Raw genomic sequence first — 25209 nt, 5'->3', positions numbered from 1 at the left:
CCTGATATTTGGACTTTGCCATTGGTTGCGGGAGTTGGCCGAGGTTGAGGAGGACTTTGAGATGAAAACTGGAGGTTTATTTACATTTAGAGTACAAAGAAATTAACAGTCATAGAGTCATTACGGGCCGGCAGCAACTCGGACGTTGCGGCCCGTGGCAAGAAGCTCGAAAGAGATGAATGAAGGAATGCTCCCTTGCTGCTCCCGGTCTATGGCTTTTAAGCCCTTCGGTGTCTCGAAGTTATGTCACGTTCGGCCAATGGTAGGCGCCCGTGCGATTGTGTCACACCCTGCGCACAGGGTCGCTCCTTGGACCGAGCGCTTACTTCTCTCTGCGGTATTGCGATTCTGACTTGCAAGCGCCGTCACAAAGGCGAATGGGGGCGACGTTTCAGTGCTACAAAGCAACTTTGCTCGGGCCCTGCGTTACCTGGTACCGTGCCAGGCTCCCGCTACAATTTCGGGAAGAGTCAAGCAGTGAATAGCTCCACCTGCGGCGCACGAGGTGGGGGACGCCAACTCGTTTGCACGTGCCGCGCCTCGGGAACCGGGTAGATGTGCTTCTGCGCTCCTTAATTAGCTGTGACGCGATTCGATGTGGTCTGGTGAACTCGAAGTAGGCTCAGGAAAAGGTCCCGTATCTAGCAACTCGTCCTCGCCCCGGAAGTTCGGAATGGCCGGTGAAATCAATTCGCTGGCCATGAGGAACGCTGAAAGAACCTGCAGGGTACTGGTGTCGAGCCTGGTTTGACGAACTTCGGGATCCTGTGCCCTGGAGAACGTACGTCAAACAAACAAAACAACACAGCGCTGCACCACATGTAAGCGTAGGCTCTTGACCCTTGACTCGCCAGGCTCTTACTAAGTCAAAATGAACCCTGATCTTTTCTTTCCCCAATTTCGATAAAGCAGTTCCAACCACCTTTCTAAGCTGCTATCCATTTCTCCCCGAATGCCGACAAGACCAGAGTGCTATTGTTGTAGCAAAACAAATGGTCGTTGTCGTTGCAAACAAATAATGAAAACAGCCGAACATAACTTAACTGGCCTAATTTCGCGAACAGCCTGTTCTCACCCTAGCGCAGTGGCATACTTATCTCACGTACTGTTGCCACTGAACAGTCTGGCCAAATTCACAAGTACGTAATCACAAGCGCGCTAGCCTTGTGGTCACTATTCAGGATGCTTATTTGCGTTGTAGGCAACGTTTCATAACGCCTACTCACGTTTTTTTCCTCCAGTCCATACAGGACACGTACCTTAAACGCACAATTAAACTTGCGTAGCTCACGCACACCGCAGAACCCTTAAAAAAATGCGTCTGCTAATAACTCGTTCCACGCACGCTCACTAGAGAAGTCAGAATACGGCTGCCCTCAACACAGACGACCAAACCAATCATAAATCTGCTTCCTTCCGTCCACACAGGACACGCGCTAATGGACCTAAGAACGCTTCTGAGTGCAAATCGTGCACTCACTGAAAATCAAAGCGCTTAACCTTAGAAAATAAGAAAATACATAAAAAAAAGCAGGTTAACTAATACACATACGCGTTACGATAGACTTCTCAACCATAACCTTGACCTTCAGGTTACTCACGCACACACACACAAAAAAAGAAAGCCTATTTACTCATTAACTAACAACTCGCGATACTAAAGTTTTACATAAAACGCATCTTTCTAAGCTCGGAGCTTCTCAAACCAAAACATAAAGCTCATACCTTACTTATTGAAAGAAATTAGTCTCAATTCGCGAAAATTTTCCAAATGCCCAAAATTAAAAAAAAAAAAAACGCGTTTCGAAGCTCTCTTGGTCTCCCGTTTCAAATATTTACGACGGACTCCTACATTTGAGCCGCACTCGAGGTGGTCGCGGTTCAAAAGCTACTCTGGCTACCGAGGAACAACAAACAGGCTGACTCACTATCAGCTCCTCCAAGACGTTACAGTCTCCTGCCAATTTGCGTCTTGGCGCCCCGCTTTCAACACGAACTCGATTAACCGCGTCGCGACTCCCTACCACCTGGTCTCGTCTTGCCACCTTGCGCTTCTTTGTGCTACACGCTGAACTTCGAAAAGAACGACGGACCGACAAGGAACATAACTGCCCCGTGCCCTTTTTCCGCGTCCGTGCAGAACATGCTTCTTGGTCTCTTTTTGACCGGTGGCCAGAACGTGTTTGATGCGCCAACATCGTCAACGACGACCGCACCTTTATTTTCCTCGCGCCCTGTCCTTTTGGGTCTCTCGTCGTCTTCGGCGGCGCTACATTAGTCACCGCAATCCTGTCTTTACGGCGCTTCTTTCTGCTGCGATTTTTCCTCGAACTCTTTTTCATGTCGCCTTCTCGCGCCTCGTGCTGGCCGGTACACATTTCGTCGGCCCGGATCGGTCTGTTACCCGCACAGTCTGAATGATCTTTAACTATATCATCCCTCTCTTGGCTACCTAGACTGGCGGAGAGCTGCACCGATCCCTGTACAATGCAGTTGTCTTCCCTTGAGCTACGGAGCTCGCAATCCTGCAAACTGCCCACAACTGCATCGTCCAGCTGGCACTTTACTTCGGCACTCAGATCTGACTCGACACGGGTGCTCGTGTCTGTCGGGTCAACAGTACCCTGTACCTCGCTAACGACCTCGATACCATGAGATGCGACGCACACGCGCGGTAACTGTGCCAATTTGTTCGCAGCTGGCCTAGCTGTCTCTACCGTCCTCTGTTGGCACAGCACCTCGTCGCTCTCACTCTGGCTTTTAACGGCCTCTGTTGCCACTAAGGCATCGTTACCGGCTAGTCCTTTCCGTTCATCTATGAATGTGCAGCCACTCTCACAGGCACTACTCTTCTCGTTGGCTTTTGGCAAAAATCCGCTAGATAATTCTTCATTCTTTTGCTCTCTACTGTCTACAGAATTTTCAGACAGGCGTTGTCTTTGTTCTTTTAACTGCTGAAAATATTGTATCTGTTTTTCCAATGCTGCCTTCTCTTTCTCGTACTTTTGCTCACGCTCACGTTTTTGACGCTCACACTTAATCTTAAGTTCTTGGCGCTCACGCTTACGTTCACGACGCTCATGCTCCCGTGCTTCTTGTATCACGTCCCAAGCAATCTTAATGCTTTCATCATCATTGCCACTATCTTTAATTGCTTTTATGATAGCTGGCTTTTTCATCTGTTCGTCCGCCTCAACTCCCAAATCGTCGCACACCAACAAGTCTAACCTCGTCAACCTTCTAAGATACATGGCAGCTGCCCCGACTGGTGGTTAGAACTGTTTTCCTTAATTAATTTGTGCAAACACACAATATGCAACAAATTCCTGATTCCTAGAACTATCAAAATAAACACACAATATTTGAAGCCTGGCGAATCAAAAGGAAAAAAACCACGCGCTCACTTACGGTTGCAGCACCCTGCCATCTGGTTCATTGGTCCGCTGTTCCCGGTTCCTCAGGAGTCTCTGGGTCGCAGGCTCGCTCTTCTTCGCTGTTCCAAGTTCGTCGGGACTCCTTTTGGACGAAAGCTCTTTTTCGCTGTTCCGGGTTCCTCAGGATTTCTCTCGACGAAGGTTCATACGTAGCGCTGCCACGAGTTGTTGGATTTCTCTGGACGAAAGTTCATCCGTAGCGCTGCCACCAGTTGTTGCATTTGGAGACGATCCCACCGCTGTCAACCAGATGTTGGATCTGGAGGACAATCCCAATGGCTGTCCCCCAGATATTTGGACCTTGCCGTTGGGTGCGGGAGTTGGCCGAGGTTGAGGAGGACTTTGAGAGGAAAACTGGAGGTTTATTTACATTGAGAGCACAAAGAAATTAACAGTCATAGAGTCACGTCACGTTCGGCCAATCGGCGAGCCCGCTCAGGTGTCGTCATTTTCGGCCAATGGTAGGCGCCGGTGCGATTGTGTCACACCCGGCGCACAGGGTCGCTCCTTGGACCCCAATTGTCCGAGCGCTTACTTCTCTCTGCGGTATTGCCGGATGGATGGATGGATGGATGGATGGATGGATGTTATGAGCGTCCCCTTTGGAACGGGGCGGTGGGTCTCGCCACCAAGCTCTTGCTACTATGCTGCCTAATATCCTACCTAGGTTAACCAATGAAAGAAGAAAAAAAAACACTATGAACTACCGCGTCCAAACTGTCTGATCCCCTATTGCGAATTGTGTTTTTGTACGTCTCCGTCCTTTGTCGTTTCCCTACTTTTCTTCCACCAATCCTCCAATCGCCTCTTACTAATGTCTATTGCGGACCTGTTTGCTTTACCACTGCTCCCGCTGAACCCAAGGGCTTCAAGGAGGCCAGTGGTGCCTAAATCGACCGCTGGGTAGACGTGTTCACATTCTAATAAAATATGCTCGTCGTTTCCCTAGCTTTACCGCAGCAAGCACGTGCTTCTTCTTCCTTCTTATATCTCGCTTTATAGGTGCGTGTTCTAAGGCATCCCGATCTCGCTTCGAAAAGTAATGAGCTTCCCTTTGAGTTATCGTAAATGGTTTCTTTCCTGATTTCGTTTTTTCCTCTTAAGTAGTTACTCATGGCAGGTTTCTTTTCCATTGCCGCCACCCATGAGATTAATTCAGCCTCTCTGACTTTCCGCTTGACCTTCCTTGTTGCTGTGTTGCCCACCCCACAGGCCGCATTGCCATTCTGACTTTCGGGAAGAGTCAAGCAGTGAATAGCTCCACCTGCGGCGCACGAGGTGTGGGACGCCAACTCTTTTGCACGTGCCGCGCCTCGGGAACGGGATAGATGTGCTTCTGCGCTCCTTAATTAGCTGCGACGCGATTCGATGTGGTCTGGTGAACTCGATGTAGGCTCAGGAAAAGGTACCATATCTAACAGCATATATTGTTTATATTTCGGAATTTTCTTTTACTCTCAGTACCTATTCTTTTCGGTGATGTTCCTAGGTGTGTTTCTTTCAAGTTTCACATAAACGTTCTCAAATACTGCCTCCACAGTTATTACTGCTTTACATTTTGACAGTGTTCACAAAACACGCTAAAGACGAAGACGACAGGTACCCATACGACAGAACGGGCACTGAACTTTGAACTAGCCTTTATTTAAAACTATCATCCATTTTATGCTATGCGCATCAGGTACAACATGCACGCATCATCATACAGAAGATTGTATAACTCAATCATCTCATACATAAGATTCGGTAGTCAATGCTTTTACGTGTCTATATAGGTACCTCGAAAGAAATATAGGTATCTAGACACATGAACGAATTGACTATACAATCTTCTGTATGAACTGATTGACTTAGCGCCCGTGCCAGCAGTGGAAGGCGGAACGCTACCGTGGCTCTGGCGCATACAATCTTCGCTATGATGATGCGTGCATGAAGTACCTGGTGTGCAAAGCATAAAATGGACGATCGTTTGAAATAAACGCTATAATTGGAAATTCAGCTCCCGTTCTATCGTATGTGTTCCTGTCGTCTTCGTCTTTAGAGCGTTTTTTGAACACCGTCAAGATGTACCAACTCGACCAAATCGAGGTATTGTTGCTTTCCATCCATTCAAAACACCACTGAACAGGCTGTGGTTTTATGTGTCCCATACGTTGCGACTACTACGTCTTGAAATAAAACGTTAAAACAAAATCACTGAAAATAAGCACATTTCTAGCACTAAGGAAAGAATTACATTAGCGGTGTCAATGATAGGTCATTGCCGATATTCTGCAGTGCCAACGTCACATTGAAGCCAAGGACACTTCATGAGCCGTAATCGCCACATCGAAGTAATAAAGGTGGCTCGCATTGCGTGGTACGGTTTGTACACGTGGTTTCCCCACAAGCGCCCAGTTTCAGTTTCCCAGCGTAAAAAGTAAGAATATTTCTTCTGCTGTAGGACCTAGGAGAATGACTTCTCGCGCGATTTGAAAATTGATAGCTGATCACTTCGACAACTACCACGAACTTTTCATTCTCTGAAGCCATACAAATGTGCTAGTTAAGGTTAATTAGTGTATATAAATAATTAGCGAGAAAACTTGTACCTTAGTCTGTTTTCCGACGTCCGCCGTTCTCATTTATCCGGTTTCTTTTAAAAGAAATCGCGTTTTTATTTTGAGCGCTCTATAAGTATATTCGGCAGTCCTCCAAGATACATCGCGTATAAGACTAGACAACGCTGATGTCGCGCACATCATAGATGGAATTCGCGTTATTTTTTTATTTTTTTTTGACCCTGATTTGAAGCAAGTGGCGTGTTGGAAGAACCTTTGGAGGGGACGGCTCTATGCCGAGTCAGAATTTGTTTTCAAAATACATTTTGCCCTCTCCGGGCCCCTGTACAGGTATTGCAATTATGTGGCGCAGCTACGTCGTGCCATTTTCTGCACGGTACGAGTGAATATATATAGCGTGCGTTGTTGGTCATGTGCATGGTTTTCACGGCCCTCAGCTCCGCTCCAGGACGAACAGCCGCAGCGTGAATGCTGCTATGACGGCGCAGTTGAGCAGAGGCCTCTCCTCGTTGCGCAGAGGCGTTCGTCCGCCTTCGCTGGTGACGATTTCCTGCAAGAAAAAAAAATACAAATTTCAGGAATTTGAACATATATATTTTTTGAATACAACTTATCGCGATCGCAATGCAATATTCCAGTACTGGGTAAATTTTGATGGGAAAGAAAATAGAATGTGGTTAAAAAGGAAAATGAAGCGTACGGCTTCATGCAGCACAATGACACGACAAGAAAGCAGCACAATGGACACGACATGATGAAGAGACTGGCCAACCTAGGTGTTCTCACTCGTTTGTCACTTCCTCCGTGTCCTATCTATTGCACTGTATTCCTGCTGAAGAAAACGGTGAAGCTGGCACGCATCCAAAGGGGGCAAGACAGACAGAACATCTGTTTCACCGCAGCTGCCACACCTTGCCGGTCTGGTCAGACGTGCTTAGAGAAAGTGAAAATCTTCATCACCAATGATGCTTTATTTATTTATTTACTTTCATATACTATTTTACTGTAATAAGTAAAAATTGAATTAGCCGATGTAATTTCTACATTTGTCTTTCTACAGCAAGCTAACGAGCAGTCGTTATGGAATGCGAAGAGTTCTAGCACAGATGACGTGTCCATCGATGGTTACCACATTTCAGAGCGTCCTGGCGATTGGATTTGCAAGCCATTGCAAGACTTCGTAGGCCAATTCAGTCACGATATCTCGGACGCCTCTCTTTGGAATTCTTTAGGAACCAGCGGCCGCTACACACGGTGCCAGGGGACTGCCAACTTTAAGCCTAGCAGCTTTGCAAGAAGAGGCTGTAGTCGAAGTAGAGATGTTAGCATAGGCTCACGCATGCTACTCGAGGGTAAAGACTTATGAAGGGTAAAGTCTCTTTAACACATAACGAGCACGCACAATTCTCGCTGTGAAGAAGAAACGGTACGTCTGACGCCCATGAACGGTTCGGCGCGCCGCCTCTTCACGCAGCTCGACGGCCATGCCGTTGTTACGCGCGCGTTGGATGTCCTCGAACCATGCCTTTTCGCTGTGTTTTCTAAAGATTGGCCGCAACAGTGTTAAGTAACAACAAGTTTCAGGTGACCGATGAGTTATCAGTGTAAATGAGGCCGGTATACACGTTGATGTCGAGAACAAAGCGCCAGAAAACAAGCGCCGCTGTTTGTTCGCTTTTCTACGTCTTCTCTTCACAGCGGCCATCTCTCCTGAAGTTTTCGTAATATTTACGAATTTAGGATCGTCCTACGATTTTACGAAAATGTCAAGTATTAAGGAAAATAAATTATGTTCGCAAAAATGTTTTAAAGCTGTTGAAAGACGGTGCGGCACGAGCTTGCAAAAAAAAAAAAAAAAAAGAGTTTGTGGTGGCACAATGCTTTGTGTTCTCATGGCAGCACAAGAATCCATACACCGGAGGTAACTGCTTCCAGCAAGTTTCTTTTCAGAAGGGTGTTTTTTCTTTCTTTCTTGTTTTTTTCTTTCATTTGAAGCAGGAGAAATCGGCAGCAGCAAAGTTGCTGATGAAGTCACTGATCTGTAAAGAGTCAGTCTCTGGTGTTTCAGACTTACTACCCATCAGTCCTAGTTAATAAAGTGTGCGTGTCCAACAAAAGGTGTGCGCTCAGAGCAAAGTGCGTACTATCTCCGCTCCCTCTCGCCTGATTTGTCCTGTGCAGTCGCGTAGCTAGGTCGTCTGGCACCCAGGGCCCCTAGGTATTCTGTCACCCCCCCCCCCCCCCCGGGTGTAGCCGGCGGAAAGGGGGGTCTCTTCAGAAGTATATAACACCCCCCCCCCCCCTTACTGGCCCCTTGCACCCGGGACACCCGGGCAATTGTCACGGCACACAGTATGTATTCCTTAATTATACACACGTGCACCCCCGTCTCCTGCCATAGTACGAGCACCGATATGCCTAATAAGTGTACTCGCAGGCCTTGAGAGCTTTTTCGGACGTGCCTGAGGCAATTTGAGCCTTTCGTTACTGTGAGAAAATGGTAGTTTTTTATGTCTCGGAAAAAAAAAATATTTACCACTACAAATACTGTTTCAGCACACATTGTAGCATCGAATGTTGTGCATAATGAAATTCTCTTTCCAAAAACATATGTTGCCAAACAAAATATTTTTTATGGAAAACAATAATTCTAGAAAGCGCCATTTTCGCTTCCAGTTGATAAAAAACAATAAAAAACGATATCTGCTAAAGATTAATATCAAATTCAGCATATTCATTTCAAAGATAACCCAGGAACACTGTTTGAAAAAATAAATGCTCAGTACACCGCCGTTCTTTGGATACAAAAAAGAAACTAAGATCAGTTCATCGCTCATGCCATGCGGTGAAGCAGTTCCTGGATTTTGTGAAGCATATGTGCACTCCGTACTTTTCCCACAAAATGTCTGGAATTCGTCTTTGTGGTCCTCGTAACACATTTTGCTGCTCCGTCTTTTCGGCATCTTCCGAGGATGGTCCTATGAGAAGTCCAGGCAACGTACTTTACCAGTTCGTCTATAGTCATGCACCTCTTCCAAGACCAATCGCTCTCAGCGTAGCTGGGCAACTACAAGATTATGCATCTAAGCATATCTCTCTCCATTTTTGCAGATTGTCTTTATCACTTCTGCAGAGAAGAAGAGCAGAAAGAAATTCCACGCCGTTGCAAGCTGTCTTGCGGTGATGTGCAGTTCTGGGCCGAGATGTGCTACGGGTGGCCTTCTTGGCGTGAACCGAAGTATCTTTGCTGCCGTATCCAGCACATCATAATCAAGCGAAGTATACACCCTGAAGATAATAAGGAGAGCCCTCAGGTTGTGCAAAAAGATCGGCAGATAAGTGCGCACAAGAAAGGAGACCGCTCAAGGCCGTAACGGAAACTCGCCGGGGAACAGTTGCGGATATCCCAAGCTGACACAAAACATCTTCGCCATCAGAGCTTGAATCTGCTTTGCTGTTATTTTCGGAATCATAACTCGAGTTCTGATTACTAAATTGAAGTGCGGGTGCAGCATAGTTTCGAGCACGACGCTTTTCTCGCGACGCAGCCGCGTGGGACGACGCCATGGGAGCCACTTTCAATAACTGCGCAGTGAAACCGGCAGCGCCCCTTGCCTGGATTTTACGAGAGAAGCGAAACCGATGCTCTTGGAAATTGGTTGAAAATGCCAGGTCTACATGCTAGACATGCGGCGAACCTTCAGAAATACACTTTGGTTGAATAAAATGACTCGGACTCCAAACCAAAGCTCACTAGTCAACAGGTGGTGTCATTTTCGGTTATTTATCACCGTTCAGCACTGTCGGACGGCAAAGCCGGCGATATAATTTAATTCTTGACTTAGTGGGAGTCATTTGATTACAAAATTTTGATGCTAGTGCAGTGTAATCGTGAGCTACATGATTTTTTCTCAAGCGCGGCAGAAGGTGATGACCACGCCTCTTTTCGCTACAACTTACGCGCATTCGTTCACAAAAAGGTCCATCAAAAATCGCAACATCACCGGAGCGCGAAAATTTTAACGGATTCTGAAAGTTCAGTGATTGTACTAACTACTGGATGGCCTTAAGCGGATAGGACACGGCTCCAACATGTTGAAATCGGCGGTCTAAACTATAGATCACCGATGGTCGGTTTTAATATGCGTGGTAACAAAAAAGTCAAGAGCAGTTAAAGACATATATATCTGCATTCATTTTTTTCGGACTGCCCGATTTTTCGGATGTTTTTGCAGCCCCTAGGGAGTGCAAAAATCGGACGCTGACAGTACAACTGACCAAGAGGATGCTTCAAATGATCCATGGGGCGAACGCGTGGCGGAAGGAGGATGAGAACAGAAAGGACCGACGCATTGAGGAATTAAGAAGAAAGGAAGCGTGCCGCCGCCTCTTTGAAGGAGCTTGAGCTCAAGAAAATGAAGTGTTGGCTGACGCCGAGATGCAGTTGTCCCTCATCCAAACCAGACTCTTTAGAACAGTGAAACTCAACACTGAGATATTGTGCGCAGGCTGATAGTATGTCAGGACAGTTGAGGTTCACTTCCCAGCTGCTGAGAGAGAATCTTAGTTGTGACAAAGTTCAGGCCTCATACCTATGAGCTTGCTATCAGTTGATAGAAATGTCTTATATTCGAAAATTTTTACTTCTGTATGCATCTCCTTTTCATTTGTATTTGAAAATGTTCTGCTCAATTCGGAATGGGTTTTACCATTTTTCCGCTGTGCATTTTACTATCACCTTCTTTCTATTTTCTCTTTGAATAAAATAGATATTACTCCTTACTATTCAAATTGGATTAAATAATATTTTTTTATTTCAACATGCTTACTAGAGAGTGACAGCACGGGCAAAATGGTGTAAGCCCGTCTTGACATATAACAAAGTTCGGGCTCATTAAGGGAATTTTGCAAAGGTGCTCAGGGAAAACCTGGAAAACTCAGGGAATTTGGAAATGTCAACTTGGTAGACACCCTGGAAATGCAAAAACACCCGTGTGCTCAGATATAGGTGCACTTTAAAGAAACCCAGGTGGCTAAAATTATTCCGGAGCCCCCCACTACAGCAAGCCTCATAATCAGAAAGTAGTTTTAGAACATAAACGCCATAATTAATTAACTTTCTTCCGTTTGTGTCAATTCTTGCGAAAGTGAAATTTTTTAGGTGCAGGAAAAACAATGATCATGGCTTATAACGTATAAAAGGAACTAAACGATAAAACGATTACTAACAATGATCTTGCAATAAAAAAAAAAAAAAAACAGAGCACGCTGCACTTTATCTGCGTACACTAAGAAGGCGTGTAAGTGTACTTTACAAAAGCAAAAAGTCCGAAATTTGTATTTATGTGGCGTATAATTTTTCCGATTTTTTTGCTCACCACGTTATTTTCTTAAATTTGCAAGATAGCTTAAGGATAGTAGTCTTATCGGCCGTATAAATTTGTATACATTCGTTAACTAAATTAATAAGCCTGGTGCCACACTCGCACAAGCAAGCATTAACACATCTCACTCGATGACCGCGGAAACTCGCTGTGAAAACGCTGCAGTGAGGAAGCGCGGCACCAGCAGCGAACGAATCGACCTCCGTGCTACCTCTCGCTTCCATATGACCTAAGCGGCGAAAACACGGAGCCCACGAAGCTAACAGCACTCCGCGCACTCTGTCCCCATCGCAGATCGCTTTCAAGATAGGGCCCGCGCGGCTGGCCAAACTCACCGCCGCTGGAGCAGAACGCCCCCCCCCCCCCTCACTTCCCTCTCCTGCGCCTCGCCTGCGCCTGGTGCCTTGCGCGCGACGGCAGAAGGCGCGCTTCCTCCCCGCTTTCCTTCTTTGCGCGTGCGAGATTGAGCCGCCATCGTGGGCTCACCATCGCACGCTTTCACTCGCACATACGGAATACTTAGACCATACGGAAAATCACGGCGACGGTGACGCCGACGGTGGAAATGCACCTAGACAGTCCATGTAATTGCTAGTGCAACAAAATGAACTCATGCACCTTTATCACACTCGCCTTTATATCGAGCACTTTGTATGATATGCCTTCACAGGGCATCAGCAGCCTTGTATGATCGTCCCCCTTTAACCCATTCGCCAATGTCGGTGGAAAAGAGAAAAGGGACTGACAACTGGCCAGAATATTATGTGAGACGTTGATGGAAATGAAATCACCATGATTTATAGTGATAAAATCCAGCACGCTGTTCACAATTTAAGTAGGAATTATAATTTTAAGTAGGCAAAGAAATTCTCAAAAGCCAGCAAGTGGCGAGATCTGGTGGTGAAACCTTGGTACGTCGGATGTATTCTGTGAGATTACTGTACGTAAGTCGACGGTTATATAGTACATCATAACTGCTGCTTAAAATTGCCATTGCTATATTATTAGACACTCGAGCATTATTGGAAATCAAAAACGTACACATGGCTACGGCAACATGCTGAACTTCGCATCACGTGTAAAGGCGTCTTTTCGTTTTGAATCCAATTGGTTTCGTTTTGACTGGTTAAATACCAAAGCAGTTGGACAAGAAACCACGAAAACACATAGCTATTATCGCAGAAATCATTTACCGATTCGGAAAACATCAAACACAGGAACATCTACTTGATAAACAAAATCATACTTTGCTACAGCACGACCACACTTTGCATCTTCCTCCCACTAATGCTGACGTATATTCGCTACCCTACTTGCCTATCACCCTTTTCAGCATGTTTCCAGTGAACGACTACATCCTCACTGCATGCAGGTCGAAAAATTCTGATAAAAAATGTTCCGCCGCGTTTTCTGCGTTACCGCCTCATGATTAGACACTGACCGGTAAGCATTCCACTAGCTGTACTAGCAAAAATAGTGCCGCGAAAATTGGTTGTCAGTCCCTTTAAGGGGCAATGAAGGCGTGCCGTGCGGGGTGCATGCACAGAGGGCATGGCAAAGCGGCTCGTATCTTTTTTTTCTTTTCTCGGATATTGTGTGTCTTCTATTTTCTGTGAGAACACCCAGTAGAACACACACAAAAGTTCGTGGGGTGCTCAGTGTGACATCCTAGTAGTGTTAAAATCAGTAATGCTATAAGTGGGTTTGATTGTACTTCTTTTTGTCTAATTAAAATGTTTATCTCCTATGCTTTTTTTAGCTACCTGGTTATGGCAATTATCAGTTTAACAATGGGATTTCCTTGGCACTTGAATATTGTGGTACATGGTTTCAACTGTAGTTGTATGATAAGTTCAGCACAGGTAAGCTTTGTAATGCATGAATAAATTTCCCTTGTGTATTTGGTTATGTCATTTCTGTATCCTAGCGTGCACGCATCCTCAGCAGCACGCACAAGACATGTCATGTACACCACTACGGCTGCGTCCCTGATAGAGCCTGCCTGATTTTTTTTTTCAATGTTGCTGGTGGCGTCCTAACAAGAAAACAACAAAAGATGGCCGCGAAGAACTTTCAAAAGCAATCGTTTGCGAGGATAAAGAATGCACGAAATGATAAAAAGAGAATGCACTGAAGAGCCAGGTCAACTCGTTCTGTTCACTGTATTTGAGCAATGGTAACGTAAGTTGATGGGGAGAAAGTAACGTAAAAGTAAGAGTACTGCTTACCGATGGCACTGCGTTATTTAGCTCGTGGCATCCCTTCTAGTAGAAGTTTTGGCCTCAATGTTATTAATCACTAAGCAGGAACCTTAAAACGAGTCAACGACGCTAAAAAGCATGCAGCCTTTAACATAGTAACTGCCTCTTCATCTGTGGCCTAAATATTGGTTAAAAAAAACTGGATTTAAAAATTGTGCAAGGAGACCAAACTTGATGGTCCTCTCAAATGACATGCTGCTGTCACATTGACAGGTGCTTGTTAACAATGAAAACAAAGTCATGTGACTGTTTCACACAAAACAAATGAACATAACCATGATGTACCAAGATTATCTGAAACAAATATATTTAAACAGCAAAATGTAGACCCACCTCGAGAAAAAACGATCGCATGTCTTTTGCCAAACTACAAACAAAAGGTTTCGTAAAGTTGTGTGCTTTACTTGAATAAATATAGCTCCCTTAGACAGAGGGAGTGTGAGTATGGTAAAGTCTGTCCAAGTGTGTAGCTCGACATACGTAACATGCATTGCAATATCATGCAAAAAGGAATGTGTACATCACAAAGAAGAAGTCAAAACTTCTTTATCTAATACACACTATTCTTTCTGTAGTATCACCTAATTATATTACTGTTTAAAATATTGTAATACCCATTTCTATTGTTCCAATTCTTATTTTCAATTAAGAAGTTTTTATATGACCCCACCCCTCCTCGTTAGAAAGCAAGCTACATATGATCAATGTTTTCTTGTGCAGTTTCCATTAGGGATGACAACAGAAAATAATTCAGATGGTGGTCCTCACTGCGGGAGAATGCTGCTGTTGCAGTAAACAAGTTCAGAGCTAAGAGAATAGCTGAAGTCTGCTGTATTTCTTATATGCAGTAAAATCATCTATCACTGTAATGTGAATAAAACTAAAGTAGTTGAAGCAACATCAATTAAAAAAAAAATTTTCTTGGGTCTTACGTCCCAAAAGAACAACCTGCTTATGAAGCATGCCGTAGTGGGAAAAACAGAGAACAGAGACTGCCTGGAATCCTAAAACTTGTATCTAAATCTAAGTATACACCGAAATGCGGCTCCCCTCGGCTGGGACTGAACACAGACCATTAGCTCGGCAGCATGATGCCATAGCCACTAAGTTACCGTGATGAGTGAAGAAATGTCAACCAAATACACATTCCAAATAGCTATAAACCTCTTCCAAATAATGAAGGCGTCTACACACGCCTCCAATATCTTGGACATAGTTTTCACAAACGCTCCTGACACAATAATTTCCATTTCATATATGAGCGGCTTTATAGTGATCATAGCCTCATTCAACTAGCTGTTAGTATCACGATGCGCGTGTCTGTCACAACACAAAAAAAATTCACTATTAGAACAGAGCAAATTATGATGAGATTAACTCCCAACTTGAAGAATTTTTTCGTAATGTGCTACTACCTTTAAGATTCGATCTGCATACGAGAACTGGGTACTCTACAAGGACAAATTAACTGCATTAGTACACCTGTACGTCTCGATTGTCTCCATAACTAACGACAAATCCAGCCCTTGGTTCAACAAGTCTCTTCGCAAACTAAGGAACATGAAAAAGCGTTCGTATAACAGGGCCAAAAGCGTGCGCACTACTGAGGTTTGGCAGATATAGAAAGATTGTTTAAAGAATTAATGCTCAGCGATATCTTCCGCAAAACATAAATACTAGCTGCAAGACCTACCATTGCTGGTAACTTTCAATCCCAAAAAATTTTGCCACACCATATCTCCGACTAGAGATATTAACACCATAACTTTACACGGAACAGAAAACATACCAATTTCTAGGGCCGATTGACTAACCATATTCAACACGTTCTTTTAATCTGTTTTCCCTTGGGAGGTCATTTCCAATGTTCCAACTCTTCCCAAACTTGACGCCGCATATATGGCACAAATTGTTATCACTCTTGAAGGCATCAAATTACTCATAGGTAACCTCAAGATATCCGCTTAAGCTGGTATTGACAACATTAATTCCAAGGTATTAAAGAACACCGTCGCTGCGTCAAGCAAGGTCTTCTGCCCTATTTTTCAACAATCCCTAGAATCTGGAAAGTTACCCACCGATTGATTAATAGGAAAAATATTACCAATTCACAGATCTGGAGATGTTCACTCACCTCACAGCTATCGGCCCATATCTTTAACCTCCATATGTTGCAAAATGCTTGAGCACATAATCACTTCACGCATGTACGACCACCTAGAAGCTCACAGGTCTTCACAGCCACCATAGGACCTTACGGGCTCTATGGTGGCTGCCATAGTGTCGGTAAGGTTCTTTTGAATAAATAAATAAATAATGTAGGTCCATTCTTAATTTTTCAAGCTTTGTCACCCCGTGACCTTAGAAAAATGAATCATTTAGTCCCAATCCACATCCCGGGGAATGAACTGTTCAGATCTCCTGGTTCAGGTTCATGCTCTTTAGTTTTGTCCAAGTTCAGCTCCAGAGTTAAAAAAAAAAACTCGAGCCGGTTCAGAGCTTTCTGAATTGGTTCATTTAGGTTCAAATGGGTCATAATAAAAATAAAACATTCACATGCCTCCAGTTACCATAAAGACTTGTGGTGTATTTAAAGAAACAAGTTCAGTTGAATATTGTGTAGAACTAACGCAGACCATTTTTTGCATTACCAATAACTTCTTAAACTATCCTGAAAATGAGGTACCATGTACTGTTGCATACAGGCATTTCAGAATCTGTACATTCAGCACACTTCGTGGCATCCTGTATGGCTATCCAATGCGTTATGTACCCGCTCATACAAATAATCATCATTGTATTCTTGCAGGAGTATTATTACAGAATTGTTATCGAACTTTTTTTTTCTGATTGGGTAGCTGCTGGCTTTGCAATCACGGTATGAGACCTCAATTCCTTAAACTGGCAGAAAATCATGAATTATACAATCATCTAATACAAGGAATTGAAAAGCATGCTCAAATGGAACGCAGCTTCTTGGCCTAGGGTTTGTTTGTCTGGACTGCTTGTCACAAAAATTTGGGGCGATTGTCACGTGTCATCACTGATGCGAAGGTCGCTGTTATGGCCGACACTGCATTAAAAGCTTTAGATGACATGATAATTGGGGGAGAGAATGTGAGAAGAGCGTTGCACATTCTCGGAGAAGCAAGTGCAGGGGACTAAGCCTACCATCTCATCTCGAATGAAGAGAAGTGCACAGTGAAAGAGGAAAGAATGGTCTGTGGGGTGCGCATCCAGCTTTCGGTGACACGGTCACTGTGTGGCTTGCAAGCACTACGCTAGGATGACTGATGCTTGCGTCAGCAGTTTGTGATCCCATGTGACAACTGCCTACGATTTTTGTGACATGTAGATGAACCCTTGTAAAGAAGCCCTACACAAGAACCTTCACTTCAATTAATCTGAGGTTCTTCACTGGTCACAAATAAAGAGGCTATAATTCGTCAAACCTTGCACGTTCGAGGAATTTTGATACCATACTGCAGTTATATAGTAAAGCAGAATAAGTGAGCCAAAATTTTTGTGTCAGTTTAATCATGTGAAGTTGCTGGCGTTCGACATCCATATTGTACAAAATGAATATACTTCATCTAACACTTAACTACCCATGTATTATGCGTCCATTTTTCTAAACATAATAAAGGTACTCTCACAGAAGTAAGTACCTTTATTATGTTTGGTAGGGTTAATTGTTTTTAGAAAGCCAGCAGTCCCAATGCCCATATACCACTACTTTACAAAAGTTGATGAATCCATGAATTTATAGCTGCAATATTTCGAGTGAGCAAATAAATATCGCAGTGAAAACACTAACTTATGTGCATAGCCACCACAAAAAATTAAGAAATTCATGTGTGTAAAAAATTTATGTTTCCTAAAGGGACAGTAAAGAGGAACACTAGTATAATTTCAACAGATAAATTATCCTTCAAGAACTCTATTATCATTTACTTTACTGTAATGGGTTGAGTACTAGAAGAGAAAAGGAAGGTCAACCTTACATTATTTGAATTTCCCGCCAGAACTCCTACGCCGGAATGTCAGTATGACATTGCATACTTTTTCAAAGCACTGCTTCGTATTTGGGTCATTATGACTAGGTAAAGGTTCTTGAATCTCATCACAGTGACAAGCCCTAAAAAGAAGAACTTTCCACAGAATGCGCTAGATGAAACAGAATAACTAGCTGTGACGTGGGGAGAAGTGGGTTTGACGGCCTTGGTTGAAGAAATCAACACAAGTCAAGAACTCAACCTGAGTTCGTCCTTTTTTGTGAAAATTCCAAGAAGAGAACCAGATAAAAGTACTGTGTAAGATTAGCGGACATGGCAACAGAACTTGGTGTCATTTTTTTTTCGAAGTCACCTTAAGCGTCTTCTGACTGATGACCCCTTTATGGCACGCAACTGTGACAAGTTGCCAACTGCCTCAATTTTCGGTTCCAGTGAAATCCTCTTCTGTGGATGGAAAAGAAAAAGAAAACCTTTTTTTGCAACATACCTCAGTCTGAAATCTTCTAAGCTGTTAAAGACAGCATTGACAGCCCCCATAGAAGATGCAGGAGCTGTTTTGTGCACTGTATCTTTACATGATGCTAGCGAAGAGATCTATGCAAGGCTTGTGCAAAGAGCCTGCAGCAGACTTGTACACATTACAGAAAAAAAAAGTTACCGATTACCATTACATTCACTTCATTCAAGAAACACTGGCATTTGCATTGCTTCAGTTATAGCACCTGTTCTGTTTGATGTTTGAGGAAGAAACTTGAAGCCCCTCTAGAAGATGTGAAATACTTGATACGTTGACGATTTTCCCAATTATTTTTCAAATGATAAATTTTCAATAACCATGCCGGGCGAGACACCCCATGGATTTGTTCCAAGACGCTGACAATGGTTTGGAATTCGCTATGAAAATGCCCTGTAACGGAAAGGTGGAGTATTTATACTTGTCTTTTACGTTTACAATGCAGTGCGCGTGTTGGGAGTGCAACACCAGGGGGAGTGTTCTGTAAGTGTTCACCTAGTGGACTGTCCATTGCGGCAGCTGCTGAAGTGCTTATTGGCTGGGGTACGAGTGAGAAGGAAGGCTCCCCCAGCCTTTCTCTTCGATCATACAGCTCATTCAATCAGCAGCAGTTGAAATTGACGGTCCACTAGGCACACTCTTACAGAACACCCCGCCCCGAAATTGCAAAACGTTTTTTACCTTAAGAATCTCATCACTTTTAGGTTGCAAATACAGCAATTGACTCTTTAAAAATCCCATGTAGCATTTAGCAATCCCATTTAGCACAAATTGACATATTCATCTTGAATACTCGGAAGAGATATAGATTACTTATGCTGGAAATCAATGCACGTAACTGACTAACATAATTTCACAAAAATAACTTTTCATCAAATTATATCCACTTTGAACAAATATTGAAACAAGCACCAGCTTCTAGATAAGTGCAGTTAAACTTGCCGTAATGATGCACTGCTGTTGCACTTCCTTTTTCTACATTCTACAAAGCGCCTTTTTATGCATTGAACATCCAAAGTCACCTGAACACAGATTCATTTCTTCGCAAACTTTGGGAACGCATATCTTGAAACTGGTGTCTTCTTCAGTTCCAAGTAGATATGACTTTAAAAGTCACAGACTACAATTCTAACTTGCAATGTGCAGTGTAATTAGCTTAAAATAATTAGCAAGATATAGTAATTTGTCAAATATTGAAGTCAACTTTTTGTGCAGATAATGTCGGCCTCTGAGAGTAATCTAGTTCAAGAAGCAGAATTGCGCTACATGTTGTGGGTGATTTTTAGAAATTCCGGCAACAGTAAAATAAAACACCCCGTGGAGACATCGTTTTCTGACCTCATGTCGGGCAGAGTGACGCGAAGCCTGTGACAAGACACGAGTACAGCGGCACAGACGTCGGTGTTGGCGACCCTTATAAAGGAAACCGAGCTGCGGCCTGAATGCTGTGGTAGGCACAAGTCGCAGCTTGCACCGGCGTGCTGTTCCTGGAGGCGCGTCCTAGCTCGAACTCCCGTGGCAATGTTTCGGCGCGCCTTGTACATCCGTGCCGCGGGCGCGAACCACTACGGGGGACACGGGCAGCGGCGGCAGCGATCATTAACTCAACGAGCTGCGGCGCCCCGATTTGTGACTTCGAGTGCGCGCCAGGGATTACGACTCTGCCGAGTGTCAAGGCCCGATGACGGCCGTGGTGCTACATCGATCACGACAGGCTGGATGCGGTCCTGTGCAGTGCATTGACCGTGGGGCCGTGACTCTTACTCGATCGAGACAGCTGGGAATGAACTGGAGATGACCGCGTGCAGCCGAGCTTTTAAGGAAACCTTAAGGGAAGGTCCGGGGAGACGGATTTCGGAGAGCACCGAATGCGCATCGTGCACTAAGCGAACTTCATTTACCCCAGTCTTCAGTTCCGTCCCTCAGCTGCACACGTAGCCGCACCGACGTCCTATTTTTATGCAAAGTGGTTAATGGAATTACTGCATGTTCGGAACTACCATAGCTCCTGTCACTGTGGCTTCCGCAGAAGATTACCAGGGAACATACGCCCGGGTTCCTACAGCACGTCACCTCTCCACAGAATGCAAAGTCTTTCCAACTGTCATATTCTCCATTTTGGTATCTTTCAAAATGTGTTAATCGTCTTCTATCTGTACCGAGCTTCGCACTTTCTTTCGAGCCTTCTTTCCAGTGGCACTTTTTTCTTGTCTTCTCTCTTCCCGTCCTTGCTCCCATCTTTCAAAATTGTGTTATTGTATGGTTCTAGTTCTTGATTTCTTTTATCCTGTCACTCTTGATCGTGGTTTTTGAACATTTTTACCTGTCCTGATTTTTCTGTGCACCAGCACCCAGACGTAAGTGTTATTATTGTTATTATTATTATTATTATTATTATTATTATTATTATTATTATTATTATTATTATTATTATTATTTTGACACACACATACACACACACACACTCTCTGTCTCTCTCTGGTTTGCGGGTCAAGAGCAGAATGACAGTCGTAAGGACTCGGCGCCCAGGTAGGCACTTCAGCATGCACCTATCAGAGACACATGCTCGCCAGAGCCCTTCACGAAGCTACCATATCCTGTTCCGGGGACGAGCTGGTTGCCAAGCTCATGGAGAAATACCTTCCCATAAAGCATGGAGACGAGGAAGACCGGTTTCCCGACTACGTCGGCCCAGCCCGTCCGGAATTGGACGAAGACTTCACCGTGGGAGAAATTAGGCAAGCCATTTTCGCGCTCAAGGGGAAGTGTGCGCCAGGTGCCGACAGAATCACCAACAAGATGCTGCGGAACCTTGACGACGGTTCGATCGCATACCTCACCGAGAAGATCAACGAGACGTGGAAAAACGGCAGCGTCCCAGAGCAGTGGAAGACCGCCAACGTCGTCCTGATCCCCCAAACCCGGCAAGGCTCCGAACGTGGACAACCTCCGACCAATCTCTCTCACTTCCTGCGTTGGGAAAGTGGCGGAGCACGTCGTCCTCAACAGACTAAACAGATATCTCGAAGAGAACAATATCTATACTCACACTATGATTGGCTTTCGTGCCGGCCTCTCGTCGCAGGACGCCATGAAGATGATCAAACATCAAATCATCGATGGCAGTACCAGAGACACCAGGGCCCTGCTCGGACTCGAAGTCGAGAAAGCGTTTGACAACGTTCTCCACGAATACATTCTGGCCTCCGTGGCAGACCTCAAGTTGGGCCCCAGACTATATAACTACGTCCGTTCGTTCCTGACGGGGAGGAAAGCGAAGCTGCAGATCGGCGACTTTGTCTCCGACGAGGTGCTCCTGGGCCCACGGGGCACGCCGCAAGGCTCGGTCATTTCGCCTGCTCTCTTCAACATCTGCATGATCGGCCTCTCGAGGAATCTGGCCCAAGTTGAAGGAATCAAACACACCATCTACGCAGACGACATCACCATCTGGTGCACCGGCGGTAGCGAAGGGCAAGTGGAAAGCGCCATGCAATAGGCGGTAGACGTCACGGAGCAGTACCTGCTACCCACCGGACTCAGATGTTCCCCGACCAAATCTGAGCTTCTCCTTTATAGAAAAGAAAAAGGCCGCAGACCCAAGGGCTGGAAACCGGTCTCGGAAAGTGACATTCACCTGGTTCATTCGGAGCGGTGACCCGATACCCAGGGTCGACACCATCAGAGTCCTGGGTATGTTCATAGAATCACGCGGCGGCAACGGCACTGCGTTAAGCGAGATAATTGCGAAAACCGACAATGCTTTTCGCCTCGTCCGAAGGGTCACGAACAGGCATCGTGGCCTCAAGGAAGACAACCTGCTTCGGCTCATCAACGCCTTTGTGCTGTGTCACTTCACCTACACGGTGGCCATGCAACAACTGGCTCAGAGCCGAGCGGGAAAAGCTTAATGCCCTCATTAGAAAATTCTTCAAGAGAGCCCTCGGGCTGCCCGTCAGAACGCATACAGGGGACCTCCTTCGGCTCGGCATACACAACACCATGGAGGAGATGGCCGAGCCTCAGGAACGGGCCCAGCTAACTCGGCTGTCCACCACGCCGGCCGGCAGGCGTATCCTCGAGGAGATCGGACTCGCACCAACCAAGAACTTGGCTGAAGACACCCAAATCCCCAGAGAAATAGGGGAGAAGATCGTGGTCGCCCCTTTGCCTCGCAACGTTCATACCGTTCACAACGCAGGTCGTCGCAAGGCAAGAGCATTTAATATACTAAAGCAAATAAACAAGGACAAAATCGCAGCAAGCTTCGTGGACGCAGCTGCATACCGAGACGGCAAGACTTTTGCGGTTTCCGTCATTGACACGCTGGGCAAAGTCATCAACTGTGCTTCCGTCCGGACGACGAACCCAGAGGTGGCCGAGCAAGTGGCCATTGCACTCGCCTTGCAAGACGGTCGGAGAGACAGGGTGTATAGCGATTCGAAAGCCGCCATCAGGGCATTCCAGAAAGGCCGGGTAGCCCGGCAGGTAGTTCAAATTCTGAAAGGCGCCAAACAGGGCAACACCTCCATGCACTCGATCCTTTGGTTCCCTGCACACGTCGGGGCGATTGAGGGGGTTCCTCTGAAGCTCAACGAGTCTGCCCACGAGGCTGCGCGTGGCTTTACCGACCGCGCTGCCCTCGGATCGGGCGACTCTCTTCCCGGACACAGAGACGCTCCTCTCACACACAACGAAATCACGAAATTCTTTTACTTAGAGAGAAGGGTTTTCCCACCGCCTCACTCCAAGCTAAGCAGGCCGCAGGCGGTCACACTAAGACTTCTGCAAACGAACTCGTACCCAAATCCGGCGTCCCTTAATAGCATATATCCCGAGATTTATCCGAATTGTTCTTGCGTGGCCTGTGGTGAGGTAGCTACGTTGCCTCATATGCTCTGGGAGTGCGGGTTGCTGGGCCCAAAGTTCACCAAGGAAGAGCGGGACGCGCTCCTGCGAAGTCCCGTCTTTGAGGACCAAATCCTGGCCGTCCAGCGCGCCCGCGATCGGGCCGGCAGTCTAGATCTGTCAGTCCCGTCGTGAGATTAGCCGGGTGCGCGTTTTATCGCGCTTTGCTGGACCAAGTAAATGTTTATTCACTCACTCACTCACCTATCTAAAAAAGTTTACACCCTTTGGGGTGTATATGCCACACAACGATAATCGTCATCAGCCTTGCTTGCGTTTCCTTTCTTGAAAACGCCGTGTCCGCTACTTTCCCGTCGGCAATGCTATGTCATGCTGATAACGCGCCTGCCGTTCGTTACTGGGAAGTACCGGGCTCGCAGCGTTAAAAGCAAGGAAATGCGGACCAGACAGATGACGTAATAGATCATCACCGCAAGCCAGCAGTGACGTCACCTAATTTTTTTTTTTATTTCGCGGTTTTTATTAATACCCGAAAAGAGTTAACCGCGTGAGATTTGGTGTCATGTAGACAACATGTGTTTGTGGGTACGCTCCGCCACTTCACGTATCAAACCTTTAATTTACCACACTCTAAAAGAAAATTACACCCTATGAATCGTGTGTGTGTGTGTATATATATATATATATATATATATATATATATATATATATATGTATACAGCGTGTTTCAGCGAACACCTTCAAAAATTTTTAAAGGTCGCCTGTGGCGAACACTGCTTGCAAAAAAAATTTAGATGCAAAGTTGGCTAATTAACAACTCGCTAATTAACTTTTCCGCTAATTATCTTCTGACCCATATTGCAATTCACAAATTCTAGCAGTGTACTTCGCAAGGAGCATCCACTTCTGCCCAGGCAACCTTGAAAGGTTGCCTGGGCAGAAGGTTGCCTGGCAATCTGCCCCAGGCAACCTTGAAAGATATTTGAAAGTGTTCGCTGAAACACCCTATAAAAATTGGATTACTATTGCAAAATGTCACGGTTTCGGCCGAGAGGGGACGCAGCGATTGCGATAGCAAAGTGCAAATTAGTAGCTTTATCGGCCGTATAAACTTGTAAACACTAGATTACTCACTAAATTAACAAACATGGTGTCAGCGCCCACAGGCAAACATGCACTAATCACGCTCGATTACCGCGGGCACTCGCTGTGCAAACGCTTGCATAACGAAGCGCGGCCGACCTTGTTCATCCATCGCACGCTTCAGAGCTAGCAGCACAATAACAGGTCGCAATCGCCCCCTCATGTGGTATTTCTTCATATTTCGCGGGCTTTCTTTGGAACGTGGAAGAAAGGACCACGTGAGATATATCGTGTTGGAAAAAATTTAGTGAGAGGTTTCTCAAGGTCAGGCACGTACCCAGGATTTTTTTTCGGGGGGGGCCCACCACCTCCATCATCATCATCATCATCATCATCATCATCATCATCATCATCATCAGCCTGTTTTATGTCCACTGCAGGACGAAGGCCTCTCCCTGCGATCTCCAATTACCCCTGTCCTGCGCCAACCGATTCCAACTAGCGCCCGCGAATTTCCTAATTTCATCGCTCCACCTAGTGTTTTGTCGTCCTCGATTGCGTTTCCCTTCTCTTGGTACCCATTCTGTAACCCTAATAGTCCAACGGTTATCTAACCGGCGCATTACATGACCTGCCCAGCTACATTTTTTACTCTTGATGTCAATTAGAATATCGTCTGTACCCGTTCGCTCTCTGATCCAAACCGCTCTCTTTCTCTCTCTTGACGTTGTGCCTAGCAATCTTCGTTCGATCGTTCTTTGCGCTGTCCTTAACTTGCTCTCAAGTCTCTGCCCCATATGTCAGCACTGGCAAAATGCACTGATTGCACACCTTACTTTTAAATAATAATGGTAAGCTTCCAGTCAGGAGCTGGCAATGTCTGCCGTATGCGATCCAACCTATTTCTATTCTTCTGTGAATTTACTTCTCATGATCAGGGTTCCCTGTGATTAATTGACCTAGGTAAACGTACTCCTTCTTAGTCTCTAGTGGCCGACTGGCGATCCTGATCTCTTGTTCCTTTGCCCGGCTATTTATCATTATCTTAATCTTCTGCATATTAATATTCAACCCCTCTTACACAATC

The 25209-nt window shown here is 45.3% G+C and overlaps 2 protein-coding genes across 8 annotated transcripts in view; one reads left to right on the top strand and one right to left on the bottom strand.

The window, feature by feature from the left end:
- Nucleotides 1-25209, top strand: part of LOC129380472 (uncharacterized) — a 482520-nt gene that overhangs the window by 42506 nt on the left and 414805 nt on the right. The gene's annotated exons all lie outside the window — the stretch shown is intronic.
- LOC129380480 (uncharacterized) overlaps nucleotides 1-25209 on the bottom strand; it is a 120287-nt gene that overhangs the window by 86516 nt on the left and 8562 nt on the right. For 4 of the 7 annotated variants that reach the window (XM_072285449.1, XM_072285396.1, XM_072285441.1 and 1 more), the window contains one exon: nucleotides 321-6545. The exons of 2 other annotated variants lie outside the window; for them this stretch is intronic. In XM_072285449.1, coding sequence (XP_072141550.1) covers nucleotides 1836-3251 — 1416 coding nt within the window. In that variant the 5' untranslated portion in view covers nucleotides 3252-6545 and the 3' untranslated portion in view covers nucleotides 321-1835. Of the gene's footprint in view, nucleotides 1-320; nucleotides 6546-18008; nucleotides 18101-25209 lie in introns of those variants that run through there. One more of the 7 variants, XM_072285359.1, reaches the window with a different exon arrangement.

Source organism: Dermacentor andersoni, chromosome 1, assembly GCF_023375885.2.
Source record: "Dermacentor andersoni chromosome 1, qqDerAnde1_hic_scaffold, whole genome shotgun sequence".
NCBI classification, from domain to species: domain Eukaryota; kingdom Metazoa; phylum Arthropoda; class Arachnida; order Ixodida; family Ixodidae; genus Dermacentor; species Dermacentor andersoni.
Note: the sequence above shows the minus strand (reverse complement) of the source record. Positions and strands in the feature narration are given on the sequence as shown.